The 26,794-nt window shown below is 40.7% G+C and overlaps 1 protein-coding gene across 2 annotated transcripts in view; it reads left to right on the forward strand.

Moving 5' to 3' along the window:
• Positions 1-2,435: 2,435 nt before the first annotated feature.
• The window catches only part of KDM1A (lysine demethylase 1A), a 49,236-nt gene continuing 24,877 nt past the window's right edge, over positions 2,436-26,794 (forward strand). Inside the window, exons 1-8 of one of the 2 annotated variants that reach the window (XM_026102485.2) lie at positions 2,436-2,822; positions 7,634-7,799; positions 13,072-13,131; positions 16,793-16,926; positions 21,486-21,564; positions 22,630-22,722; positions 24,573-24,679; positions 26,650-26,731. In XM_026102485.2, the coding sequence (XP_025958270.2) occupies positions 2,535-2,822; positions 7,634-7,799; positions 13,072-13,131; positions 16,793-16,926; positions 21,486-21,564; positions 22,630-22,722; positions 24,573-24,679; positions 26,650-26,731 (1,009 nt within the window). In that variant the 5' untranslated portion in view covers positions 2,436-2,534. The remainder of the gene's footprint in view (positions 2,823-7,633; positions 7,800-13,071; positions 13,132-16,792; positions 16,927-21,485; positions 21,565-22,629; positions 22,723-24,572; positions 24,680-26,649; positions 26,732-26,794) is intronic. The other variant, XM_026102486.2, reaches the window with a different exon arrangement.

The raw sequence follows: 26,794 nt of genomic DNA on the forward strand, positions 1-26,794 counted from the left end.
TTCAGACTAAACACTGACATTTGCCAGAACCCCTACTGTTCAGGACAGGCTCCTCAAACTATGCTACAGGCATTGTTTTTTCCCTTCATCTGGACTGCCAAGGGCATCTTGACTATAGCTTCTGGCTATGTATATCTGGACTGTTGAGTGGGATTAGCTAGTACCTGGCCTCCATAGTCCTCAATAATGGAGATTTAAAAGCTTATGTATGTTAGACAGCAAATAAGTTACCCTATGCATGCAGGAGCCCTACAGCAGAATCACAGACACATTGTTGGAAGCCCCTCCAAAAGGGAAGGATTTACATATGTGAATTGTGAAGGGGGGTGAAGTGGCAGAGAAGAACACATGAAGAAAAAGAGGAGTAGTAATAAGGGATGAATGTTCAAAAATTCAAGATGAACCCCAAGCAGAACACCTCTGCCAGCACATCCATGCAGGCACCCACAGAGCTGGTGGGCACTGATCAGCAGTGTCCTGCCCAAAGGCTGATAGCTCCAGTTACCCTTTTCGTCTCACAAACTTCTGCTCGTGTTATAGGTGGAAGCTTTAGAGAAAAGATGTAAAAAGGGGAGAGGAATAGTCCAGCCCAATCTTGGCATGCTTCATGGAAACATGCACAAATGTCTCCCTTTCACCACAGTCTAAGGGGACTCCATGAACCATGCTGTGGCCATGCTTATGCCCACTGCTATAGGTGTTTCCACGTGGCTTCTCACCTTCTTGGCTGCCAGCAGGTCCTGCAACTTTGTATCTGGATTAGATGTGTAGGCGGGGAGCCTGTGTGGAGGAGGTGCATGCAAAGATAAATTCGTGGGATCATATGAAAATGAACTCAGTTACATCATTTCAGCTTGGTGAAGGAATCTGCTGGTAGTGTTTGGGGAGGCTTGCAGGACACAGACCTAATAATGAGCTCTGCTAGCCCAGGAGAGTAACTGGGGTCTCCCAACAGAATCTGCTTGAGATAAGGAAAAGAACTGTGAATCCAAAGACTGAAGGTAACAGTAAGAGCTGTGGCACGCTGATACTGCTAGCAGCATGATCAGCACACGCTTGTGGATGATCATGGTCCTAGTGGTTCCCATCTTCAGGTATTCTGCCAAGATCACAGAATTATATGAAATTTGTTTGACAGGACCTCTGGTGGTCACATAGTCCAGCATCCTGCTCCAAGCACCACTAACTTCAAATCAGGTTGCTCAGGGCTTTGGAAAATCTCCAAGGATGGAGATTCCAGAACCTCTTTGGATGGCTTGTTCCAGGGCTGGACCACTCTTCATCGTGAAAATCTCCTTCCTTACATCTAGCTCTCATTTCCCTTGCTGCAATTTTGGCCTGTTGTTTCTTGTTCTTTTACTGTGCATCTCCAGGAAGAGCTCCCTCTGACATTTTTGGCATACTAATGACCAATGCGTAGATTCTGTGAGAAAGACTTTGTGATAAGATCTTTGGCAGACCTGTCATCGTGAACAGCTTTGTGGTTCTGAGTTGCTCTTGGCAGAAGACCAATGGTCTGGGAGCTCTCAGGGAACAGCATGTTGAAGCAGTACCACAGCATGAACAGTGAGCTGATTGACACTCAGTGCCTTCCCCCAAAGGGAAAGACGCTGCAGAAGTATTGGCCACTCCTGTGACCATTCAGGCCCACTAGCTACTGGTCTGTTCCAACTGGAAGGTCTGATGAGGTGGCTAGCAGAAAGCTGGATAGCCACATTACACTATCAAACCCTGTCCCTCAGATGGTATGGAGCACTGACAGGAAGGAGCCTATCTGCCAGCTGCCTCCAAACTCAAGACTACACCTCTTGACCCCACTGACTGCAGAAAAGGCTGCTGAGATATGGCTTAGTAGACGCCTGTCAGAGCCTATGCCAACCGGACCTCCAGCTTTCTGGACCAGTTGCCTTTCATGACTGTGGGAGAGGCTCACTCTGCAGCAGCACACAGGAACAGATGGGATCCCACGTGTTGGTCGCAACCAACATCAGCAGTGACCATGAGATGGCCAGACCATCCCCACACATCGGCTGCAGGTTCCAGACCAGATACAACCTGCCAGACATGGTCCTGCATAGGGCTCCGTAGCTCCAGCCTGGGCTGGTCGTGTCCCCTGCCACAGACCCAGACCAACACAAGCCACCCCGTCCTCCCCCCGGGCCGTGACCGGGTGCCGTCTCGCCAGGCACCCAGGCCTTGCCGCCCCGGCGCTGAGCGCTCCGTGGCCCGACGCCGAGGCAGCGTCCCCGCCGGGCCCAGGGCCGCGCCAGGCCCTCACGGGCAGGCGCCGGGCGCCGCGCTCTCCCGCCCACAGCGCAGGGCGCCCCCGGTGGCTGCAGGACGCGGCTGCCCACCGCCGGCCGCTCGGCCGCCATGGCGGGGGGCAGGGGGGCGCCACCCGCCGCTGTCGGGGCGGGGGGAGGCGCCCGTCTGCGCACGCGCGCGCGCCCGGCGGCCGGAGGTGACGTCGCGAGGCGGCGCCTGCACTTCGCTCGCGGCCTCCTTTGTCCGGGGCGGCGGCGCGGGCTGGGGCGATGCTGTCGGGCGGCAAGAAGGCCGCGGAGGCGGCGGCCGGCGGCGGCGAGGGCGGGCCTGAGGCGCCGGTGCCTCCGCCCGCCGTGCCGGGGGCCTTGGGCTCCTCCGCCGAGGGTGGCGGGGCTTCGGAGCGGACGCCGCGCAAGAAGGAGCCGCCGCGGGCTTCGCCGCCGGGCGGGCTGTCCGAGCCGCCGGCCTCCGGCGCCGCCCCCGCGCCGGGCGCCGAGACCACGGGCATCGCCGAGACCCCCGAGGGCCGCAGGACCAGCCGCCGTAAGCGGGCCAAAGTAGGTGTCGGGCCTGGCTCAGCGGGGCTGGAGCCGGCCTCCGCGGCGGCCGGAGCGGGGCACTGGCGGTGCCGGGGCCTTGGGCGGCAGCCGCCGCGGCCCCCGGGCACCCCGGCCCCCCGGGCGGGCCGTGTTCCGGCCCTTGGGCTGCCGTGCCCCGCCACCCCCTTCTCCGGGGAGCCGGGGCCGCCTAGCCGGGGCTCCCCGGACCGGGGGGCGGCTGCGGATCGGGTGCCGCTGGGAGCCTTCCCTGCCCGGGGGGAGAGTTGGGCCGAGCTCCCCGGCTCCGCCGAGCCGCCGCCGGTCTGATGAGGCGTTAACGGGCGGCCCTGGTTCGTGGGTGCCCGGGGAGCCGAGCGCTCCCCAAGGGTAAAGGCGCAGGCTTGCAGGAAGCTTAACGTGGTCGGGCATCGTCAGTGCTGATCTTCGCAAGAGCTAGGGAATCGGTGCAGTGTTGCAGAGTCAGCAGCAGACCTCCGAGGTGTGTAGGGCTTCTCGGTCAAATACTGATTTTTTTTTTTTTTTTAAAGCTTTGCTAAATCTAAATTTCTATGATCTTAGGTTTTCATAAAGTAGCACATTCACAGTGTTGTTAGGAGTATAGGGGAGGACTCTCTCGTAAAGATTATCACGTGCCTGGAACAGAGCTGGTCTTGCAAGGTTGTAAAGGTAACTGTCATACTCTGTGCACTGTTCTTCAGCTGCCTTCGTTTGGCATTGGAGAACTGAACCAGCATCGTGCCAAGGGGGCTAGAGGGTGACATTTAGTGATGAAAACTAAAGGCCCCTGAACAGCTTCCAGTGGTTTGGGCCTGCAGTGTCATTCATCCTCAAGTTATTATGAACATATGAGAACACTTTATTTGTATGAAACATATCTTTTGCTTGGAAACCTTGTTGCAGAAGACTTTGAAGACCTTGGGTGTGCCCTGAACTGGGTGTGTTTGATATAGAGGCTGAAATTACTCTTAGGAACTGTGACCGATGTTATGTAGTTGTCGCTTTGAATATCTTACTCTTGAGTGCAGTTATGCTGTGTGATAGCCTGACTCTTCCTTTGCGCTTGGGAACTGTCAAATAAGGTCACTCTGGTGCATCTTCAGAGGCAGCATACGTGGGCTTTATTTGCTTTATAATGGTCTGTTAGCAGGTAAGAATTGGTGTACTATTTGCAGATTATATTTTAGTGATGTTTCTCTGTGTTGACAGCACCATTTGCTAAGGACATTAATCTCCCATAACACAGCATTCCCATGACCACTTTTAAGCTAGCCCAAGTTGGCACTGCCATGAATCAGTGCAAATGTTTGTGCTGTGGACTCAATTGGGGATCTTACCTTAATAATAAACCTTGGGAAAAGATTAATTTGAGGGTGGGGGGGCTTGATTTTTCTTTGAAAGTTGTGCAAGCTCAAGAGAGAAGGGAGACTTCGGAGGGGGTAGGATAGCTTCTTTTGGGGGTACAACTAGTTTGTGTTGGTTTCAAGTAATTGTGATACTCTGAGATCATTATAACTTGCTTCAGAGTGGGAATTCACAAAAGATCCTGGTAGCGGTGTAATGTCTAACACATCTGCTCAACAGTGAGCAACTGTATGTGCTGGAGAGGATGGGATGTAAATATTTGAAAGAGGAATTGCTTGATCTTTGTCTCTTGGGCTTGCTAGTTAGTGATAGGGATGTCATTATTCATATTGAAATCTCAAGGTCTTCCACACTGTGTGAATTTTTAATGTATCAAAGCATTCTGTGTATGTGTGAGAGGTGGTTGAGGGAGAATGTGTGTGTGTGGGGGGAACCCTCCATTCTGGGTTTGCTTTTACTGAAGTTAAAGCAGATCACTGTGTGTGTCAGTGTTTTAGTGAACTTAGGCTTTCCTATATATGCTTTTCTCAGTGTGGCTTTGAATAACACCCACTGATGCCCTTTTTAATGATTGCGCTTTGATTGTAAAAAAGTGAAAGCTTCTTCATTCTTCTTTTGATGAGAAATGCTTTTGTCATCTCAAGATAGAAGCTGACCTGTAGGTACACTAGCTTTTTTCTTTTTATTTTCTGAGTGGCTCTGTATTGGGAGACATGCTTTTTCCCCTTTGCAATAGGTAGGGAAATTCAATAGCAATAGACAAATCTTAATTTGGAAAAACAGCTATGTGTTTTAAACAGTACCCTTTTAGGGTGTCTCCTGGGGTTTCCATGCTCCTTTAAGTTACAATAAGTTTAAAAAAAAAAAAAAAAAAGCTGTTTTTTTTTCCCCACTGGAGAACCAAACAAAATATATACGACAATAAAGATAATTCATTATTTTGCTTAACAGATACAAAAAAATAAGGTGAGGAACGTGTGACCTCTCATTATCTTACGATCACTGGAATTTTTACTGTTACAGGATTCCCCTTTACTGCTTGTTCCCTCATATCATTAAAGGATTATCATTTACTTATTTCGGCTTTTAGATTTAAACAAGAAGAAATTGTAACAAACATCCTGTGATTGTAATTCATTGTATGTCTACTCTGATAAGGAAAAACTCAAGAAGAATTTCAGAATTCAGTTCAAGATCTGAGGCATTGTAAATCAAGATTCCAGCTTGCAAATGTTTCTTCTGAAATACTTAAGACACATGACACACATGGGTATGTTGTTTAATGCTATTCTTGAACGGGAGTCAATAACAGGGAAGTAGTCAGGATGCAAGAAATATCAGAACTTTTTGTTTGGAGTCAGTTGAGGTAAGTGGAAATCTTAACAGGAATGGTTCAGTTCAACCTTCCTGTTCTGAATCTAGTGTATTAGCTTGCCTGAAAAGACTTACAGGAATTAGGAATGGACAGTTTGAATGTTTACACTGAAGATCTCCAGAAAATGTATACCCCTTTAAGACTTGCATAGATTCCCAGTGCTGTATAACTTGAAAATATCTATCTTTTCTGTTAGAACAGACGTTCCCGTTTCATTATCAGTGCTGAAATGTGCCATAGGTGCAGTTTACTCCCATCAGTTTGTGTTAAACAACAGATGAAAATTTGGCAGAAATGTATTTTGTTCTTTTCCAGTTTTAAACTTCCTTTTTTACAAGAAATGCTAGACCAGCAGAGAGCAGATGTCTCTGAGCTTCTGTCAACCTTAGAAGGGGGTGGTGGTGGTGGTGGTGGTGTCTCTTTCCACTCCTGTTAGCACCTACATGGTTCCAGCGCCTTTGATTGAACCTACTCTGGCTTTTGTGTGATCACAGAAAAAGCTGACTCATTTCTCCACCTGGGAGAAACCTGTCTGCTTTTCAGGGGATGAGTAGGAAGAGATTTAGTGTTCCACTGGCTTAGTGATTGGAATTGCCTGGTAAAGGGGTGTGATAATTGTATGTGCTGCACACCTTGTGCCAGCTAAGTGGCCAGGAGCAGAGAGGGAAGAGAGGATTGGAAGGCATGTGGCAGGCCTCAGTGGACTGTGAGATGAGCCCAGTCCATCCCGTGTACCTTCAGTCGTAGAGACTTTAATCTGTCGATAGAAGAGTCTTGCTGTGTGGTATAGATAGCTACTAAGCATTGTATTTGTGTAACTCTTGAGTCTTTCCTGGCTGATTTTGGCAGACGTCTTCTTTTGGTAGTGCTTTTTGATTTGTATTTTGTTTGAACTTTGGGTGTTAGATGCTTAATAAGCTGTAAATTCCTTCCGAATCATTATCTGTGATCTTATTTTGTGTTAGATCTTACGTTGTTACTTAGTTAGAACTTAGTTGTTACTAATTTTAGCTCTGTAAGCTACCTCTAGTAATCAAAATCATTTATACCAAACTTGCGGGTAGGCATGGTGCCGTGGTTGTCTCTGATAATCCTTCTGAAGTATGGTTCTTGTGTTGCTAAGTCTGAGCTGAGAGATGGCTGAATCCAAGCTAGAGCATTGAAGAGAGACACTGCAGCACTGGAGTTCTGGGGAAAGACTTGGAGATTACTATTGGTATTTTTCAGATTTCTTTTTTGGGGGGGGGCTAATGAGATGAGGCTAGAAGGCCGGGAGTAGAGGATTAAATTATCATAAGAAAAAAATTAGAAGGCCAGAATAATAGATATGCGGGGTGAAATCTGATTATAAAAAAAAGCACAAAGCGGTTCATGTTGGGAACTAATCACAACTTCTGCTAACAAATAAAACTTCTCAACTGAAAACAGGAGAGAGATCTTTTATTGATCCACCAGTGTGAGCATCCTGAAGAGGAGGCAGATGTGATCCTCTGTACCAGGGGAAATTTTTCAGTAAAGAAGAGAATATCTATGCAAGATACCTGTCTGTACAGGATACTGGTGAGATTTTCTTGGGAAGTCTTGTTAACAGTTCTGGTCAGCCATGTTTAACAGATAAGTTCAAGTTGGAGCATATAAGATAAAGGCTGGTAGATAATGAGAATAAAGAGCCTATTATATGATAGGAGACTGAAAGTTTAGTTTCACTGTGATGGATTGGACTGGAAAGGGATTTGTCATCCATAAGTATGTCAGGGAGGTAAAGGTATGGGAGAAAACTACAGAGGTTAAAAGAAAATACTGACTCAACAACAAGTACATACAAAATATTAGGAGAAAGTTCCTACTATGGAACAATTAGGTGCTGAAGCCAGAAGTGGAGGTGAAAGTGCATGAAACTTGTTAAGCTGCTGAAGACTTGTATAAGATGGTGCCTGTAATAGGATTTTGGACAAGATAACTCAGGCCTTTTCTTTGAGCCTGTAAGCAATTGTGTTGCTGGTGATGTTCACTTTAGTAGTTGTACTTGGATTACTTCAGTGTGTTTATCCTGTGATTGTGCTCTTTACAGGTGGAGTATAGAGAGATGGATGAGAGTCTTGCAAACCTGTCAGAAGATGAGTATTACTCTGAAGAAGAGAGAAATGCCAAAGCTGAGAAAGAGAAAAAGCTGCCTCCACCGCCTCCACCAGCTCCTGCAGAAGAAGAAAATGAAAGTGAGCCAGAGGAACCATCTGGTGAGTAAAGAGAGACCTTCCCTGTGGCAGTATTTACCTGTTTTATTGGCAGAAATTAAGGGGGTCAGGTGCAGCATCATGAGTCCTGTGTCTAGTTTTAGTCTGGTTATGAATGATTGTTCTGGTGGTATTTTCTTTTTTTTGCTGGCCCTACGTGTGGAAGAAGGGTAAAAATGCAGAACAGTAGCCCGATGAAGATGGGAATATGCCTGATATAATTGCAAACAAAGCCAAACCTCTCATATTAATATTTCCTTTTTTATCCTTATTAGTATGTCTTTAGAAGCTTCCTGTTGACCAGAATAGCCTCTTTGGGACTTAACTGTCACACGTGCTCATATATGAACATTCACTTACTCTTCTGAGAGAAATGAGGTTAGATTTATTGGGGGAGTTGCTGTGCAGAACAGATTTAGTTGGTGGTGATTCCTGTGACTTTAAACTACGAATCTAATCTTAAGTTCTCATTGGATACTCTTTGCTTAGACTTCAGTGCTTTTCTCATTACCTTTGACAGAGCTGTAAAGCTTCACTTTACATTGGAAAGTTTGTTGTTCAGCCTCGTTCAGGAAGAAGCAATGGCATTTTTTGAAATTCATGGTATTAGCAGTATGCTATCTGTTCTTTACCTCTGTTGTGTTTACAGCTACCAGCATTTGGTCTCATGTTGGTGTATCAAGCAAGTATCCACAAAATCATGCCTTTGCAAAATTCAGCTGCCAGAGAGATTTTATAAAACTTAATGTGTGCTAGTTGGTTTTAGACAATAGCCGACATCTAATAGTTGAACCCTTGCTGGTTTGTCACAGATATTGTCTTCAGTTCTGCGCTTAATTTGTTTCTTTTTGGCAGGCAAGTCTGAGCATGTAGACAGACCATTTGAATCTGATATTAGCTTGAGGATACTCACCTTCATTTTTGAGAAATACTGAAAGCCACAATTGTGTTTTACCTGTTAGGGCTTGCCCCTGCAATCTCTCTTCAGTTGCAGCTGCGGGCTCCTGCCTTGATGCAGGAATTGTATGGCTCTCAGGTGTTTCACTGAAACATTTAAAATGATGAAAATCCCCCTTTTCTTTCCCCTTCTTCATAGTTGTAGCTAAACTATTAAAAGTAGAATTTTAATAGGAGTAATTAAGCAAGTATCTCGAGTTCGCTGTTTAATTTAGCTTGCACTTTTGGGGTTTAATCTGTGAAATACAATACTAATACACTTCCAGTGTGTTTCTCAGATGCCATTTTGTGCATCTAAGGATGATCCTGGAGTTCAGTTGGAGGCATAATTGCTGAAGGACTCCCAGTTTTTTACCTTCTGAAGGAAGAAAAGGTGGAAGAGAGTCAGTGATAGGCTTACGTTACTCTGTATACGTTTAAGTCTGTTATTCTGCAGGCACTATGTTTAGTCAGCTAGATATAACCTGTTTTTAAAACTGGATTTCAGGTCATTATGTCTTTTCTCCAGGGACAGACATTCTGTAATATGTATGAAGTATGGGCATGTGAAAGAAGACAGAAATTTTCTGTTGTCTTTCTGTAGCTAGTCTCACTATTTCTAAAGGCTTCCGAAACTATGCACATTGGTGGATCTCTCTGTCTTTATTTTCAAAGGTGCAGGCACCAGAGCATTAGCTCATCTTCTGCTGGCTGTTAAGGTGTATTGAAACACCTAATTCCAACAAAGTTAGCAGGACAAGACATGAGGTCCTCTGTGTATTTTAATATGGATGCAGTATTTGTAATCGAGCTGTTCTCTTGGTCACTTCTTTGAAGCAAGAACATAAATGTTTTATAAGAAATATTAAATAAGATGGTAATATTAGAGCAGGGTGACATATTTAACAAGCTACAAAAGTTAGTGTATATTACTATTAATTTATTCTCATTACTGAGCTTTATTTTATCAGACCTGGAAATATTTTAATTTTCGTTGTATGTTTAAAGCCTGCAAAAACCTAGATAATGCAGTAGAGGTGTAAAACTCTTGTTCATTTTACTACCTTTTGTGCTGAAAAGTCTAATTGTGCAAACTTTAAAAAATGTGATAGTAACAGTAGCTAGTATTTCATTACTCTGTACTCAGAGTCAATTAAGATTAGAAGGAGAGTATTAATTGTTACACTTAAATAGCAAAACATTGGGCCTACTCGGCGTGGGCTCCATTGATGTGTTCAGTGGGGAGGATTTCAGATGTTTTGGTTATGCAGACTGTTAGAGTCTGGATTTGCAAGATTTACTGTAAATTGTTGCAGAGCAGTTTTAAAAGGGGTAAGAGTATTTCATAATAGTTTAAATTTCCTTAATTATGTCTGCTTTTTTGTTTGATAGCAAAAAGCTTCCAAATTCATTTTCAGTGTTGGGTTAATCTGAGTTTCTGTTTACCAATAATATCCCCTTTGGAATTAAAGAGCTTGCTGCTTTTGTTTTTCCTCCTCTTTGCATTGGCTAAACTGGATTTTCATTTTCATTGCTTCCTGAAGATTTCCTTTCCTAGCTCCTGTTTTTCTAGTTTTGTCAGTGTTCTTAGTTTGTGGTAAATGTTTTTAGCTGCTCTTTTCCATGGAAGTGTGAGACTGAATATGATCCAGATTAATATCACGTGACTAGTCAGATTTAGTGATGCTCTGCCTTTTCTCATCTGATTTGTCTGTTCTCTTAATTAAATTCAGCACTCAGTTTTGGTCATCCTATGCTGCTATTCTTTATTTTAAGGCAGTGGATGATTGTATGAACTGGACCAAAATGAAGCGGACTCTTCCGCTGGCCGCCTTCCTGGTTGCTGTTCAGATTACAAGCCGTTATTCTGTTGCCTCCACCCTTTCAGCAGATCTTGTTCCTGCACATGTTCATCTGGAATAGCTTGACATTGGCAAGGATCAGCAGTTTGTTTGCTGCTTTGGGAAGAGTTTTCTTTTGCTTTCTTGTGGGGATGGAGAGGCAATCTGAGTGTGAGGACGTATAATGAATGTCTTGTTTCCACAGTTCTGTGCTCAGACCGGGTATTGTTTAGGATTGACTTACAGCATGAGTAATGAACAATTTTTTTATTTTTTGACCTAACATTGAAAACAGTTTAGCTGCTATTAGCACGAGGAAGTATTGAATATTTTTTGTAATTAAACTGAGAGCAGCTTTGTCCCCTCTGCTCAGTGTCAATGCTCATTCAGCAATAATGACTGCCATGGGCTGATGTCAGCATCTTTTCAATTTCTTAACTTACGGAAGGGACAAGTATAACTTTTCATGCAAATAATGGCCTATGCTGGAGGGTAAATATTTATGTTGGGTTGCATTATCCCCTCCCTGAGTGGAAGCAGGTACTGTAATGTTGGAATATGTTCCCAGCAAATAAAGTCCAGTGCTTATGATGTAAGTAAAGTTAGGCATTTTCTCTTGCTATTGCAGATACATTGGGTTAATAGGATCCTGGCTTTGGGACTTTTTGAAGCCTATTGAGATACAAAAATTTCTTGTCTCAGTCTCTCTTGTGAGTCTCTGAACTTTCCTGCTAGTAGACTGGTTATATAAAAATACAGGCTTACTCCTCTATTGTAACTAAGTGAAAATGTGTTTCTTGTTTCAGAGCCGTATTCAAACATGTGATAGGCTAGTCCTTTTATAGCTAACTGAACTTTTCTTAGAGGTCACAGTAAAACTATAGTGCCCTGAAGCACTCGGTGTGCTCAATAATTTTGTGGGGATCTTCAGAGACTTGTGTTGAAACTGTTTAAAATTTGTTTATTTACTATTCTAATTTTATTTTATCTGTAGACATGAAATGTTATGGTGTTCCAAATATGCACGTAGCTTATTGAAGTATGGAAACACTTGATTCATTTTTGTATATTGCTTTAGGAGTTAAATTTATAGTTCAGATTAAATTCTTAAATTTTTTTTCTACTAAATCAGGTCTCTCCTAAGAGCTTCAAACTACATTCTGGTGAAATTGTCTACTCCATCCTAAACTCTACAGAGTAATCTTAACCACTGTGTTTTGAACCTTTCTCTTACCTGTTTGAAGATGGCTTCTTGAGCAGGAGTGTGGTGAACAGTCATGGTCTAGGAAGTGACTGTTTCATTAGCTACCTTGAACTCAGGGGTTTATTCTGGTGGGGGTTTGGTTTATTCCGGTGGGGGTTTGTTTGGACTTCAGAAAACACCCAATGTGCTGACTGTTGGGACGTTCCTGTGAAGAACTCTGCTTTGAAGGTGCCTTGATATATGTCTGGATGGCCAAACGGGGCTCAGCTGTCTCTGCAGTGTTCCATTGCTTCCTGCTCTTCGGAGCTGAAAAGATTTTTAGACTAACATCCGATTGTAGAAGAGTATCACTGAAGAGCTAAACTCGGAGGTGGTTTCTCTTGTAAAGATTAGCAGAGCGTAAGAAGATGACCTGTTAGTTTGTTCGGATGGACATCACAGCTGTGCTCATCTTTTCCTGTGAATACTCCGTTCCCAGTTGTATTTCAGTCCTATCAAGGCTGCTATTTAGGACTTAAATTCAGGCTAAGGCAAATTTGAGACCTCTTCAAATCTTTCAGCTGGGTGCTTTACCTTTCCTTATTTTTCCAGCTCTGGATACACAAAGTCCAGTGTCTTTCAGTGCTGGGTGTTCATCACATTAGTGATCTGTGGATCAGCAGTGTTGACACATACTTGGCTACAAAGATTGTCTTAGTGTGTAAAGGATTGTTGGTGCACCCAGGCACTAAAGCCAAGGTAATTGGCCTGTGCCTTTTACAGGCTTTGTTGTTCCTTCATCAAGCTTCAAGAAAGGGTTTATGGCAAAAAAGGTTTTATACTTGAAAGTAAGAGGCTTTTCAGAACAATTCAAACCTTCCCATTCCCTATTGGGAGACTCAGGAATATCAAGGGCAAGACTATCAAATTCTTCTGGTTTGAGACCCATGTGATCTGACAGTACCCATCCACCCAATCTTTAACCTGGTAGTAAGAAATGTGATCTTATTATTTAAAATCTAGCCATTAATCAAGTCGATCATAATTATTTAGCCACCAGTAATGCTACATACTATGTACTTCTAGATTTCCCATAAAAATCTAATTTAAAGGGTTCCAGTAACATGGATAACACTTCAGAAGACCACAGAGTTCGGTGCCCTGGACCTAGATTCCAGAAGATGGGATTCTCAGAAAATGGGTTTAGTTAGTTGGTGAAATTTAACACCTAAAAACGCCAACTGCCGGGCCTTTATGTCCAGTATGATTTAACCTATGGAGTAAGGTCCCTGAGTTCTCCTCTTTCCTTCCACAGGGCAAGCAGGAGGACTTCAAGACGACAATTCTGGAGGGTATGGAGACGGCCAAGCATCAGGTGAGGGTGGCGTTTGATGCTTGCCACTTAGTAGCAAGAGCCGCCAAGTTAGGGATTGATGCTTGCAAGTGCGCATGGGTGTGGGTGTCCAGAACTTAGCAAAGTTGTTTGCTCACCTGTTAAAAAAAGTGAGGGGTATTTTCAATCAGTTGAGGTCTGCACCAAAACTATGGAAAAGGAAACTAACTTACAGTCAAATGCCTCAGGCCGATCTCTCATCCCTCCGCTCCTCTCCATGTTCAGAGGAGTCCAAAAATACAAAAAGGTACTTCTTACCTAGCCAGTTTCTACCAGTTAGAATGATTCTGAGAGCCTTGGGCTTCAGAACACTAGGCCCTTTTTCTAATTTGCTGAAGAAACTGTGTGTGTCGGTGTGGTTTTTTTTTGTTTTTGTTTTTTTTCCTTAAGGGTTTGAGTTTGAGCTGTGTCCCAGTAGTTAGCCCAGAAGACTTCTCTGTAGGGGAGATTAGTCTGCTTTTCAGCGGACTGGATTGTGAATTGCATTTGACGTTTGATCTAAGCAGCGATGCCAGTGGTATGCACTTATTGTTTAATTCACACAATTGGTATCTTTATTATTTGATACTTTTAGACTGCTACTGAAAATCTTCCTCCAACCCTGCTGCTTTCGCTCTCACTTGAGGAGTGAGAATTAGGGTTTTAAGCAGAGGAGTCAGAGGCTCCAGAACCCATTCTGTACTTTGAAGTTAATCTTTTTGAAGCAAATACAAATTCAAGATACTCATCTGAAAGTGCATCCTTGCTGTCTTTAGTAAAGGAGCCTAGTTATGTTATGAATCTTATCACTTGCACAGAATTTCTGAAAGCTATGGATAGCTGATTTACGGATGCATTGTCTATTTCATCTTTAGGCAGACATTGATTCTGTTTGCAAATTCTGCGTATGTTACACTGCATGTATGCCAAGGGTATGCATTAGCAATTGAAGGATTGAGTAGCCAAATAACTTTCTTTCAGAGTGCTTGATGGATTTTTTCATCTGCAGATGTGTCAGTAAGTCTTTAAATGAGCAGCATCCCTCAGGATTTCTTCTGTGGGGAAGATAATCAAAACCTCACACAGTTGCTGGCACTTAACAGTTGCTGGCAGTTGTTACTGGCAAGTGAGCGTGTGTGTGTGTGCGTGCATGTGAAGAGATGAGTCTAAGCAGGACGACTGCTACATTAATTTAAAAGTTGCCTACCTACGGTGTTGAAGAAGACGTATGTAGGTTTGGATTGAGACTCCCTTTGTCACGTTGCTTTCATGAAACACAAAAGAATAAGGGGGTAACAATTTAATCTACCTGAAAGTGATTCAACTGTGATCTGTGTAGTTGCAAAAGTAAATTCGGGTTCTGATATGATCTTCTGCTAGTTGAAGCCAATAAAATAATCTCTTTGCTAATTATATTTAGGCTTCTTCTAAATTGTTGAAAGTCGAATCTTGTTTTTCGGTCTGCCTTCTAAATACTGATTCTCATTGAAGACTGTTCCTGAGATTTTATTTTAAAATTAGGTACTGTAAAAGGAGAGATGTAGCCTTTAAAAAAACAAAAGAAAAAACCCCACCAACACTTGAGGAATGCACAGGCTGTTTTTGTTTTTGTTTTTTTTTTAACAGCATAGAATTATTTTCAAGGCTATTTGGAGCACCAGGTTCTCTGGCCTCGTCAGTTTGAAGAGATGGACAGCAAAGCTTATCTAGAAACTGGGGAGTTGGCATATAAATCCCCATCTGCTAGTTCTGTGTTAGTTGATCAGTCATTGTGCATATCAGTCAACATTTCTTAGAAAATGTCTTGAGAGGGTCCATGCATTTCAGTGCAAGTTTGTAAAGGGAGTCAGGTAACTAGACATATTAAGGCTTTGTTTAACTGGCCAGTCTGAAAATCGTGCTGCTGAGCATTTTGCTGGCTCTTGAGGAACTAGAACCTTAAAGTTTTGTTTTATTAATAAAGTGTCAGAGAATTGGTAACTTTGATTTGCATGACAGTGTGGCAGAGTTCATAGTTCAGCTTATGTGTTCATACACAGATGCTTGCACAGTCAGTCACAACGTCAGACGGAAGGAAAACAAAAGGGCTAGGGGAATGCTTGTTACGCAAGAAATTGAAGTTCTATCCTTGCTATGGGTTTCTATTCCATAGCTGGATATTACTGTCAAAATATCGCTTGTGTGTCGATTTTTCCTATCGTTAATTTCAGCTTTACTTCAAAGTAGTGCACTATATCCTCTGTTACTAATTTCCTCTTGGTGTCAAATTCTTGTAAATGATTATAGACAGTTTTCTCTCCCTTGAGTCATCACATAGATCTTCTAATCACTGCTTATGAATGAATTTTGTTAGCTTCACAACTGTTTTCTTAAATTTTTTTTCTTCATCTTGGGGATGTAAAAGTACTTGGAAATTAATGGTGTGTGTGGTTGCGTCAGAACCGAAGGAAGAGGATTTCCTGCATTTCCTCAATACAGTAATGTGTACTTCTGCACATGGACTACAAACTTTCAAACAGGTGTCTTGGTTAGTGTAACATGCACTGCAAGCTTATATATCCTTTGATATCTATTACGATTTTTTTGAACAACTCCAGGTTCAGTAAATGATCTCAATTTTATTATGTTGTTTGTGCTTTTTTCCCTTGGGATGTATTGGCTTATATCTTTCCAGATGGAATGTCCTCTCTTCTGTCTTTCCTGATCTTCTTAAGTCACTTCCTAGGATATGAGTTTTATATTGTCCTCGCTGTATTTCGCATCTCTGTGTTTTGCTCCTTGTGCCTGCAAGATGTACCTTCTGCAGTCCATTTGTGCTGCAGCACTTCATGCAGCTGTGTCTTGGTTTGTTACTTTTTGTATAGTATAATTTGTATTCCAATAAGACTGAGGAATGTAAGGTAGATAGCTTTAGTATTAGTTCACTGCCAGTGTTTTAAAGTTTGTTTAAACTGTGTTAGCTGGAAAGGTGCCTTTATGAATAAAGTCTTTCCACAGAGAAAATGTCTCCTGTATACGTTCAACGTTAGTCAAGGTGTGGATAGTTTACAAGGAAAAGGCAGAAATCTGGCATTTTTGATAATAGGTAACACTTGGGGAGGGGATACAGAAATAACCTAAGTAGGTTTGTACTACTTTGCAGTGCATGTTGTGGATATATAGAATAGGCAAAAGGATGGGCTAAGATGGGTTCCTTCTGGTCTAGGAAGAGAAGCTCAGTGCAAGTGAAACCCTGGGAAGCAGATGAGAGGGGACTATTGGCATTGTGCTTATGGCTTATAGTTCTTTTGGCTATGAATGGGCTCCAAAATGTTTTTAATACTTTGGTAGAAACTGGAAACTGCACAAAAGGCTATTCAGTTTTGTTGATACTCTGCTTCCCCCCCCCCCCCCCTTATTTTTCAGGGTTGTTTTGTTTTGTTTTGTTTTTTGCCATAGTGTAGCTCTTTCATTGAAACTATGTAATACCTGTAATTCAAGGAACTATCTAATTGAGAAGCTGCATGTCTTGCACAAATAAATGCAAGGAGAAAAGGAAAGCGTAGCATGAAAAGCATGTCACCTTATTACTATTCTATATGCGTTGGCTAGGAAGGGTAGTGTAACAATACTTACTAGCGGTTTCTTTTGCAGTATTTGTAGACAACCTGTCTTTTTATTGTAGGTGTGGAGGGTGCAGCTTTCCAGAGTAGACTTCCACATGACCGTATGACATCTCAAGAAGCTGCCTGTTTCCCAGATATAATCAGTGGGCCACAGCAGACTCAGAAGGTGTTTCTGTACATCAGGAACCGCACAGTAAGTTTATTGTAAAAGTATTGAAGAAAAAGGTGTTCAAGAGGGCACTTCTGTACCATAATACCTTGCAAAGTGTTTCTCACAGTTTCCACGTCTAATAGTTGGTAGTTTTTTGCTTTTGTGATGGTGTTTCATTTCCGGCATCCTGTCACGCTCTGAGGTGCAAAAAGAGGTGTTATTCAGTTCTTGATTGAGGCAGCACAAAGAAACTGTAGTATGTTCACAGTATCCAAAGAACAGTTATAACAGCATTAAAACTACATGATTCAGTTAATGTGACCTTTTTTCCTTTTTTTTGGTCTTTGTTTTTTTTGTTTGTTTGTTTTAGTTTACTCGGAATTCACCTGCCGTAATATATAAACCTCTAGTCAGTCATATGGCTTATTCTCTGAAAGGAATTTTCCAAATTTCCAAAGGAACTGTCCCAAATTTGATTTCAAAAAAGAAATGGGAAAGCTGATAAAAATGAAACCTCTGTTCCTGCAAGTTTATAACACTTCTCCTCAATCCAAAACTGTCATGCAATTTAAAACACGAAGGAAAGGGGAAATATTCAAATAATTAATTTGGAAAATTTTTGGCAAGCATCCCTGGACTTTAAACCTTAATAGAACTTTAGTACTGTGTTTCTGTGAGTGATGTTTTTTAAATCGGGACACTGTTTTTAGCTGCCTTAGCACACAAATGAGGCTCAGCACTTTTCCCTGTTCTTAGAAAAGTATTTTTTAGAAAACATAAGCCGTGTTATAAGAATTAACAATAGGAAAGCAAAAATTAACCTGAAAATCTGTATTACTACCATACTTCAGAGATGAAACAATTTATGCAATATTCAGTAAAACAGTAATGATTTTAGGGAGACAGCTTTTTTTCTCCAAACAAATTCTGCTCTCCACTAGATCAGATGGACAAAAATCTATCCAACAGTTTAATGCAGAACACGAATCTGCTGGGGGATAAAAAGTGAGAACAATCTATTATAGTTGTATAAACTGTGAAAGCTTAAAGGATAGATCCAAACAAGAAGTACTTCTATGGTTCTTGTATTTTTAGTGCAAAAGTATCTCTGTCCCACCCCACCCCACCTCACTCACTCTAGTGCTTTACTCTTACAAATAGCTGATTTTCCTCTCAAATGCCTCACAGACTTGTGCTTGGACTAACTGGGGAAAGATTCTGTGATATTTGACATCTCACCCATCACAACTGTTGATTTCCCTCTTTGTAAAAGATGTGTATGTATACAGTTACCTTAAAGGCCATTTCCTTTAAGGTATGCTTTTAATGCCTTCCCAGTGGGAGGTCCTGAAGGTAAGAGGCATTGAGAATCCAAGGTGCCAAGGTAGGAGTGAAAGGAGGGAATTAAGTGTTAGAGTTAAGGTATTCAGGTAGATGATGGAGTATTGTCAACTTTCTCCTTTGTTCAAATGTCTGGCCCTGTAGTTTCATTAGAGGTACAAAGCCCTAAATGACTTAGGTGTTTAAAATGTGCAGTGGCACATCTTGGTGTTTAGCGCAGAACAAAGAATGCAAATAGACAGTGTTCCCTGACAGCATGTCTAAGTGAGCTCTGCCAACTGAAATTTCCAAGCAGTCTTTAAACTAGACCTTTCAGAGCACTGCAGTAATCCAGTCTCCAAATAAGCAGTTCAGTTCCTCAAGCTCTTAATCTGAAATGAGTGTGATAGTCTTTTTATTTAGCGTTTGGGAGTGAGGGGAAGCAAATTTTCGGCTTACTGTTATTAAGGCAAGCAGAATTTAGGAACACTGGGGATAACTTTGTTCTTCACATAGTTATTTATGACTGTGTGGGGCGGGGGACAGAGTTTAAATGCATCACTTCTGGGGAGTATTTTTTTTTTCTGTTTTTCCTTCAGCTGCAGTTTCTTGGTGTAAAAGGAAGGGGCAACAGAGGATGAGAGCTGTATTGCAAAAGCTTTCCAAGACAAGTAATTATCAAGAATATCTTGACATTCTAGAAAGTGAAATTTTCCAATGTGTTTTTACTGAAAATTCCTGAAAAAAGTAATACGTGGGAGAGAAGAACAGACCCATATGCTGCTGATTGACTTGTGTGGTAGATGAATTTTGGGTAAATATAGTAGCATCAGCAGTGTTCAACCAGCCACAACTCAGATGATCAAGTAACATTTTCAGTTGTTTGGAACTGAAAATGTTTTAACGATTGGGCTTATATCTGATGACAGGATTGGGTTTATATCTGATGACAGGAACTAGCCTTAGGCTGAAACTCTTTGGAAAACCAGCCATTCCAGACCATTAAAATAGGATTCCGCCCCCCCCTTTCCACCTCTTTTTCACAGAATTAAGATGCTCAAGGGGCATTACAGTGTGGTAGCACTCCAGTGCTTTACAGAACTAATTCAAAATTTATCGTGGTGGAGATCTTCATGCTAGAAGTGTGGCTTTTGCTGTTCCTGTGAAAGTTCCCTTCAATTAACCTAAGCTGTAACTTTTGAGACATTGTGAGACATGCATTTTCTTGGAAGAGAACTTAAGCAGAATAATCTCATTTCTGGTGGTGTAGAACAGACCAAGACAAGTCAAAAGTCTTAAAGAACCAGTTTGCATAAAATGTATAATGACTAATCCTTTTACAAATGCATTGGAAGCAGAAAGCCCTTCCACCGAGTCTATAGGGCTAATAAATGACTGGGGTTTTAAAGGAATGCTTCAAAGCAGTACTTGCAATGCTCTGCTAGAAAAGCTGCATTGTTGGTCTTCTGGCCTTATTTGCTGTGCAGGATAGAAGAGGTTGTAGAACAACAGACAAAGTGAATGAATAATACATACCTAGTGCTAAGCAGAGCTCTAAAAGAGCTGTGAACTGCCCGTGTAATCTTGCTTAGAGCTGGCACAGTACCAAAGAATTTGAAAATACTTAGCAAGGCAGGAACTTTTAAAGAGTTGCAAGAGGTTAGAAGAGTTATAGCTGGCTAGTATCAGACTAGTAAGTCTGCTATTTCCACCAATTTGCCTGGTAGCAAATTTAATCAAGATTTGAGTGAATGACTGCAAAAGCAAAATGTATTTTGAAAGGATCTCTGTAACTTGTAAATGGGGCAGTCATGCTTACAATCTGTTGGAGTTCTTTGAAGGAGTAAGTAAGAATGTGGAAGGATGAAGGAGATCCAGTTCATGTGGTTGTCTTGGATTAAAAAAAAAAAAAAAAAAAAAAAAAAAGAACAGGGAAGAAAGGCAAACAAAAACCCAGTCATTTCTCTTGACAGAATCTCAAAGAATTTAAATTATTGGTGATTAAAGTAGATGGTTCTTCAAAATTACAAAGCAGGATTTGGATAAATGGTCTGTTGTTGTACTGCAGGGTGAACATAGGTAGAAGCCCGAACTGTTCAGGGTGTTCATAAATAATCTAGAAATCAGAACATGTAATGAGATGACTTGCTGCAGATACTGAGTTACTTTAAGTAGTAAAAATGAGGAGCTGCAAAAAGATGCTGAGGAATCTTCTGAGTAACTGGATGATAACCTAGCAGATGAAATTCATTAAACTGATGCAAATGAGGAAAAGTAATTGTGTATAAATATAGAAAGAGATCTATATATAAAAGTACAGATCATGGGCTTTGTGTTGTTCCAGTTGGAATGAAGTCTTAGCGTTATGGTAAGTAGTACTATGAAATGGCTGGTTCCACACTCAAAAATAATTAAAAATTACTTGGAAAGGAATAGAGAACAAAACAGGTATATGCTAAAAATCAGATTTGCCTCAGATAGGCTCCAAATACTATGAAAATTCTTTCTTAATCTTTCTTCTATGTTATAACTGTATTGTCTCCATTTCTTTTATTATCTCTGAGGAACTATGAAGTTCAGTAGTGCAATTGTAGAGAAGTACCCAAAGAAATTCTGGAGTGTAACATAGTGAAGATATACTATGTATGGTCTAGAGCTAAGCATTGAGCAGTAAAATGTTGTTCATTAACTGTCACCTTCCATGCTATGAAGTAGGAGTTCTTCTGGGGAAAACTGTTCTGATTCTGTCATTCTCTGATTCTTTCTAGCATGAAATGGCATAATTAAAATTGCAGATAGTTCTAGCCTCTGACTGCTTCATTTTTGGGGGAGTGTAACTGTCCTCCAGATGCTCTTTTTCGTGTGTATGTGGCCAACATATTCAGTGTTAGTCTGTTATTTCAGTGAAGATGAGTTAGATGATTAAAGGTCTAAGATAAATACACTTCATCAGATGGTGAGTACTACCATAGGTTTTACAAAAAAACCTTAAAATTTGATGCTGCAAAGTCAGATGTTGGGAAATGCCCGATTAAACCATCGAGTGCACCATGCAAATGGAAGGAAAACTACATGTAAGCCTTCTGGCACTTCCATTTTGTATCTCTTGTTCCTTGATTCCTGATTATAAAATCAGTCATAATTAATGCAGGTTGGATAGCACCACGGAAACTTTAAGTTGTTGCAGAGTTTCATCTCCTAACAGTGTTTGATAACAAACAAGCGCATGGGAAACTTCTTTCTGTATTGCTTAATATGTCCTATTGTTTGTTTAAATACAGCTGCAACTTTGGTTGGATAACCCAAAGATTCAGTTGACATTTGAGGCAACTATCCAACAGTTAGAAGCACCTTATAATAGTAAGTTAACTATTTTACTGCTAAAATTATACTATACTATACTTCTCATTGCTATTCAGTTTCACTTGGGGCAAAAGCTTCTCGAAGTCGAGAGAAGACTTCAGTAAGTCCTTTTGTTAGTGGAACTTTGAGTATAAAATGAGTATATGGAGATATGCTCAGACCAGCATGGAATATGCAGCAGGAGAATTTTCTTTAGGCTACTTGTGATAAATCAATTTGCAGTTGATAATATCCCCATGAATGGAATAGTGCAGTATGTTGATGTTTCAGGTTTGTTGGATTTCATTCCTCTGTCAAAGAAATGCATCTATAGCAGAAATTACAAAAGCTAGTAAAAAGATGGTTGTCATGGTAGCTTCTTGCAAATGAGTTCACATACATCTTTTTAAAGTTTGATCCAACTTTATGGTGGTTTGCAGTTGTGAGTTTCATAAGGTTTCTGGGCTACATTGAAAAGTTACAGAAGGCTTGAAGAGAGAGTGGCCATGACTAAAGGCAATGCAAGAGTGAAGTGTTACTGCTTGCAAACATAGAACTTTTCAGCCTTCTTGAAAAAGACCCTAATTGGAAAAAGATGGAGAGGACCTATAAGGAAAGAGTAATCAGAAAAGGAAACTAGTGCTGAAATGAAAGCAGTCAAATATTGCCAAATAGTGAAATATTGGTATTTATTAAAAAAAAAAAAAGTGGGAATTCAGTACCCCACCAGTGGGTCAGTGTGGTACTAGTAAGTAGGCATTACAGTTCTCAGGTTAGATTTACAGATTTCTATAGTCAGAATTCAGATGATATGTTCTTCTGCAGTAGATAAATAGAAGTGTTTAATGTCCTGTATTGCTTTTGAGGAAATATTCAAAACTCTAGTATAGCAAAGGAACAGATGGTTGTTTTCCTTCTTCAGGAAGGTGGATTGTTCAGTAAGGGACCTGGGGGTGGAAAAAGGGATGTGTTCCATGTGACTTCATTGTGTTACTGCTGTGTCACACTTGCCTGTGAATGTTTTCAGTAGTCATGCACTGCCTACCATAGAGAATAATTAAGAAACATTACAATTTCTTTTAGGTGATACAGTGCTAGTCCACAGAGTACACAGCTATCTAGAGCGGCATGGTCTAATCAACTTTGGTATCTACAAAAGAGTGAAGCCACTTCCAAGTAAGAATGTTAAAAATTGGTTTTAATTTTGCATTATGGTACTGCGAGAATCGTAAAGGCTAGAACACCATCTGGCTAGGTGTTTGTTTTCCATTTTGGGGTGGGGAGCCATGTATTTCAGTCCCAAGGTATATTACTTAAAACATTTGAAGATCTTCTGTAGATAGTTCAGTAGCTGTCATTGTCTAATGAATTATCCTTGTTCCTCATTTGAATAACAGAAGATAGAAAAACCTCACCATACTGCACTTAATTCTGTTATGTGCTTATATAATACTCGAATTTTACAATTGCTGAACTTGTCTGTCTTTAGGCCTGGTGAAGAAGTGGCTGAGTAAAAAAATGCTGACTATGCATAAACAATTGCTGTGATATGGTGGGACAAACTCTTAAGAACTTCCTATGCTAACTATACTTACAAAACTCAATGTTTTGCATTCAGTGCATGAATTCTGAACTGAGCCTGTTTGTCCCTGTGGCAAGCATTAGACGTGCTCTTCCACATTCTCTGCACATGGGATATAAAGGACAGTTCGTTCTTTACATTCCACGTTTTCTATACGGATGGTGGCTTTTTCCTGCTATTAGTTCATGATGGCAGTTTCCTTGGAAATCAAACATCTAGCCTCATAGGCAAATTATTTTCTTTTGAAAATTGGGGCTATTTAAGGTGACCCCTTTTTGAGGAAAGGAGGGAGCTTGTTCCCTTGCCCGAAGCTTAGGGCTAAACCTGTTGTAATAGGGTAACTTCATCTGTTCACTGTTACTTGCATAATGGGGGCTGAGATGCTTTGCATAAAGGGCCAGTGGTCTCATCTGGAACAAAATGCAGTATCTCCCAAGTGCATAGTCAGTGTGGGTCCTTCAGAGCTGTTAGTTTCGATCAGTGTGACCTCAGCAAACTCCTGTGGGACCTCTCAGCTATCTATACTGTGGTCCTGGTGTGTTGCCTGTTTTATCTATTACAAATAACTTGAATATAAATTGAGTACAATCAGGGCTTTTTTTTTTTTTTTTTTTTTTTTTTTTTTTTTTTTTGGTAGATAGGGGCTTAAAGGACCAGCTTTCAAGGTGTTGGTCATTGCTTCTCCTTTTGGAGACTCTTCTGTGAGTCTATCTTTCTCCCTAATCCAGTATTGAACAACTTAAGTGGGCTTTTTGTTTTCAGTTTCTGCTACTTTGTAATGCAGAGAGTGCCTCTAAGTTCTGTAAAGCTGAGTGGTCATTGACAGGTGCCAAATGAGTGGATGGTCATGAAGTTAGTTTTCCCCTACTAAAAGGGATTTAGATAACATTAACAGCAGTTACATAAAAGTATAAAAGTTTACACATGCTGTGATTCCTAACTTTAAGGGAGCAGAGACTTTCTAAGACTGTTAAACTTGCCCTATTTCAGTGTCCCTGCAGCATTTAGAGATGCTGATGAATGAATAATACTGATGAATACCTTGATCGAGCTTTCAAGATTTTATTCTTTTGAGGCAGGAGGAAATAAAATTGTGATATTATGTCCCACACTAATTAATGAGAATCAATTCTTTCAAAAAAAATTGTCCTTCAGAAGTATTTTTCTCCTGTTTTCTTCCTTGTCACAGATGTGCTACTGGCCCGTTTTTCTTATACCTGTGTTCACTAAGAAATATTGTTGAAGTGATTTACTGTTACCATATTATGTGCCTATTTATTTTAAATAGTCTTTTTGTGGCTATTTCTTTTAAGTTTTAAGTTTTCTTCTGATGAGAAGGAATCTGCTTTTTATTCTTTATCTCTTAGATTCAGTTTTAGCTTGACTCCTTAAATCGTACTAATGCACGTATATAGCCTGTAACATATTTTTTTCCTTTCTTTAGCCAAGAAGACCGGAAAGGTGATCATTATAGGTTCTGGAGTCTCTGGGTTGGCAGCAGCTCGCCAGCTACAGAGTTTTGGGATGGATGTCACAGTTCTGGAAGCCAGGGTATGAAGCTTCTGTGCTATTTTACTTCTTTCCGGAAACTTAACCGGTAACTGTATTCAGTGCTAGGGTTAAGGCTAAGTATCCCAACAGCATGCCCAAAGACGATAAAACTTTTGTGTGTAGTCACAGCCAGCTGGAATGTGTTGCTGGGCACGTAAACCTGTCTCGCTAGCAAACAGGTGTATCTGTTTGCATTGGTAGTTGGCTAATACTTTGTCAGAGAAGGACTGTATACTCACACCAGTAATACGCTAGAATCTTCTTCTTTTCATGATTAGGAACTATTTTTTCAATGAGAAGTAAAATACAAGTTTATTTCACAGACTCACCCATTAAATGGAATTATTGTTTGGAATTTTCACCAATGTTATCTTCTCCTTCCTTATGTTGTCAAACGGGTTTTTTTTTTTTCACCTTTTAACAGTCTGCATTTTTTCTCATGTTTACTACTGTGTGCTTAACATAGTTGTTAAAGTTGTATAGAGATATAGCTAGTTGTGCATGAAATAGGTGATTCTTTTTCCAGTGTTGAGATACTACTGGTGTCACAATAAGCAAACTTTCTTTTTAAGTTCTTTTTTTTTTTTTTTTTTTATATAATCTAATTGTTTGAAGACTTCTTGGTACTCATTTTAAATAAATAAATCCACTGAGTATTTAAGTTGGGATTTACCTTCTATTTTACTTCTTGACTTCATTTGGTATATGTGTTAGCTTCTGCCATTTCTCACACAGATTACTTTAATAAAAACTTATACAGATTAATGTTTCAGACATTTCCTTTTTGCTAGCTGCTACTGTTGTCGATAGGTAGTGACAGCTGCTGGCTCTGTTTCATGGGTTACGTACCACTAGAGCTAAGTAGAACACAAATTTAGAATACTTGCATTAGAGTCTAATGGCCGAAGACTCTTTTCCTCACCTGAATGTGTTGTGTTTTAGCTGGAAGAAAGAAATTCATGCTGTAATCTGAGTTTTGTTTTGTGCATCTGAAGATAGCAATTCTTAAAACCTATGTGTAAATCTGGTAGTCTATTTTAGAATAACTTGCAAATCTCTTTTCAGTCATTTTTCTCTGGACTGCTGCTTGTTTTTGGTAGTCAGTTTTTTAAAAACTATCTTTTTTATGATTTCAGTGATTCAGATGGTAGTTGATCTTTCTTTTGCATCCACTCATCTTTGTAATTTTTTGTCTATTTATAATGCTTATATACTTCTGAATTGCTAATTTAAACTGTGACTTCAGATTTCTAGTAATTATATGAATTGGTAGCTGTCTGGAAAATTTGTCTTGTATTTTTTTATTGGTATTTTGCTCAGATACCAACCTGCTAGCTGGATTGAGAATAGGGAAAGAAGGACTTATTTTTTTCTTTTGAAGGTTAAAGTGTTAGGAAAAGAGGGGGGCATCTATAAATGCCAATAGTATGTGTCAGGAATCAAGCATTTTTTTCCTGCTTCTAAAATGGGCCATTTCTTTGTGGTTATCTTATTGATTGATAGCTGACACTTCTGTGGAGAGTAAGTGGGAAAAGTTGGCCGATCTTTAACACTAAAATTTAGTTTTTGCAACACTTGAACTTTTCTACACTTGAATCATTTCCAATATAGCTATTGGAATTGCGGTAGAAAGCGGAAGGACTAAATCTAAAATATAATTTAACATGGCAGTCAAGAGTGGTTCTTTGAATTACAGGAGATCCTGCTGTAGGTATGTTTAAATCTCTTCTACATCAGTTTAGATGGCTTGTGGGTTTTTTTAATGCAACTTAAACATTTTGGTCTTTCTTAGGCAAATAATTGAGCCAGGTGTTCATTTGTAGGGGTAGTTAGAAAAGTGTATATTCTGTTTATTGGACCTCTGACTATGAGAATTCTTATCCATGTTCTGTAGAAGCTTTTCAGTACTGACTTAAGTGAGCTATATTGCTGAATGTTGCCTCAATTCTAACATATTGTGCTTTCAAAAGGACCGGGTAGGGGGAAGAGTTGCTACGTTTCGCAAAGGGAACTACGTTGCTGATCTAGGAGCAATGGTGGTAACAGGACTCGGTGAGTCATCCAAAATAAAAAGGAAGGGAGAGGAAAATTGTGGGTCAAGCTATCACAAGTCTG

The sequence above is a fragment of the Dromaius novaehollandiae genome, chromosome 23 (genome assembly GCF_036370855.1).
Source record: "Dromaius novaehollandiae isolate bDroNov1 chromosome 23, bDroNov1.hap1, whole genome shotgun sequence".
In the NCBI taxonomy this organism is placed as follows: Eukaryota; Metazoa; Chordata; class Aves; order Casuariiformes; family Dromaiidae; genus Dromaius; species Dromaius novaehollandiae.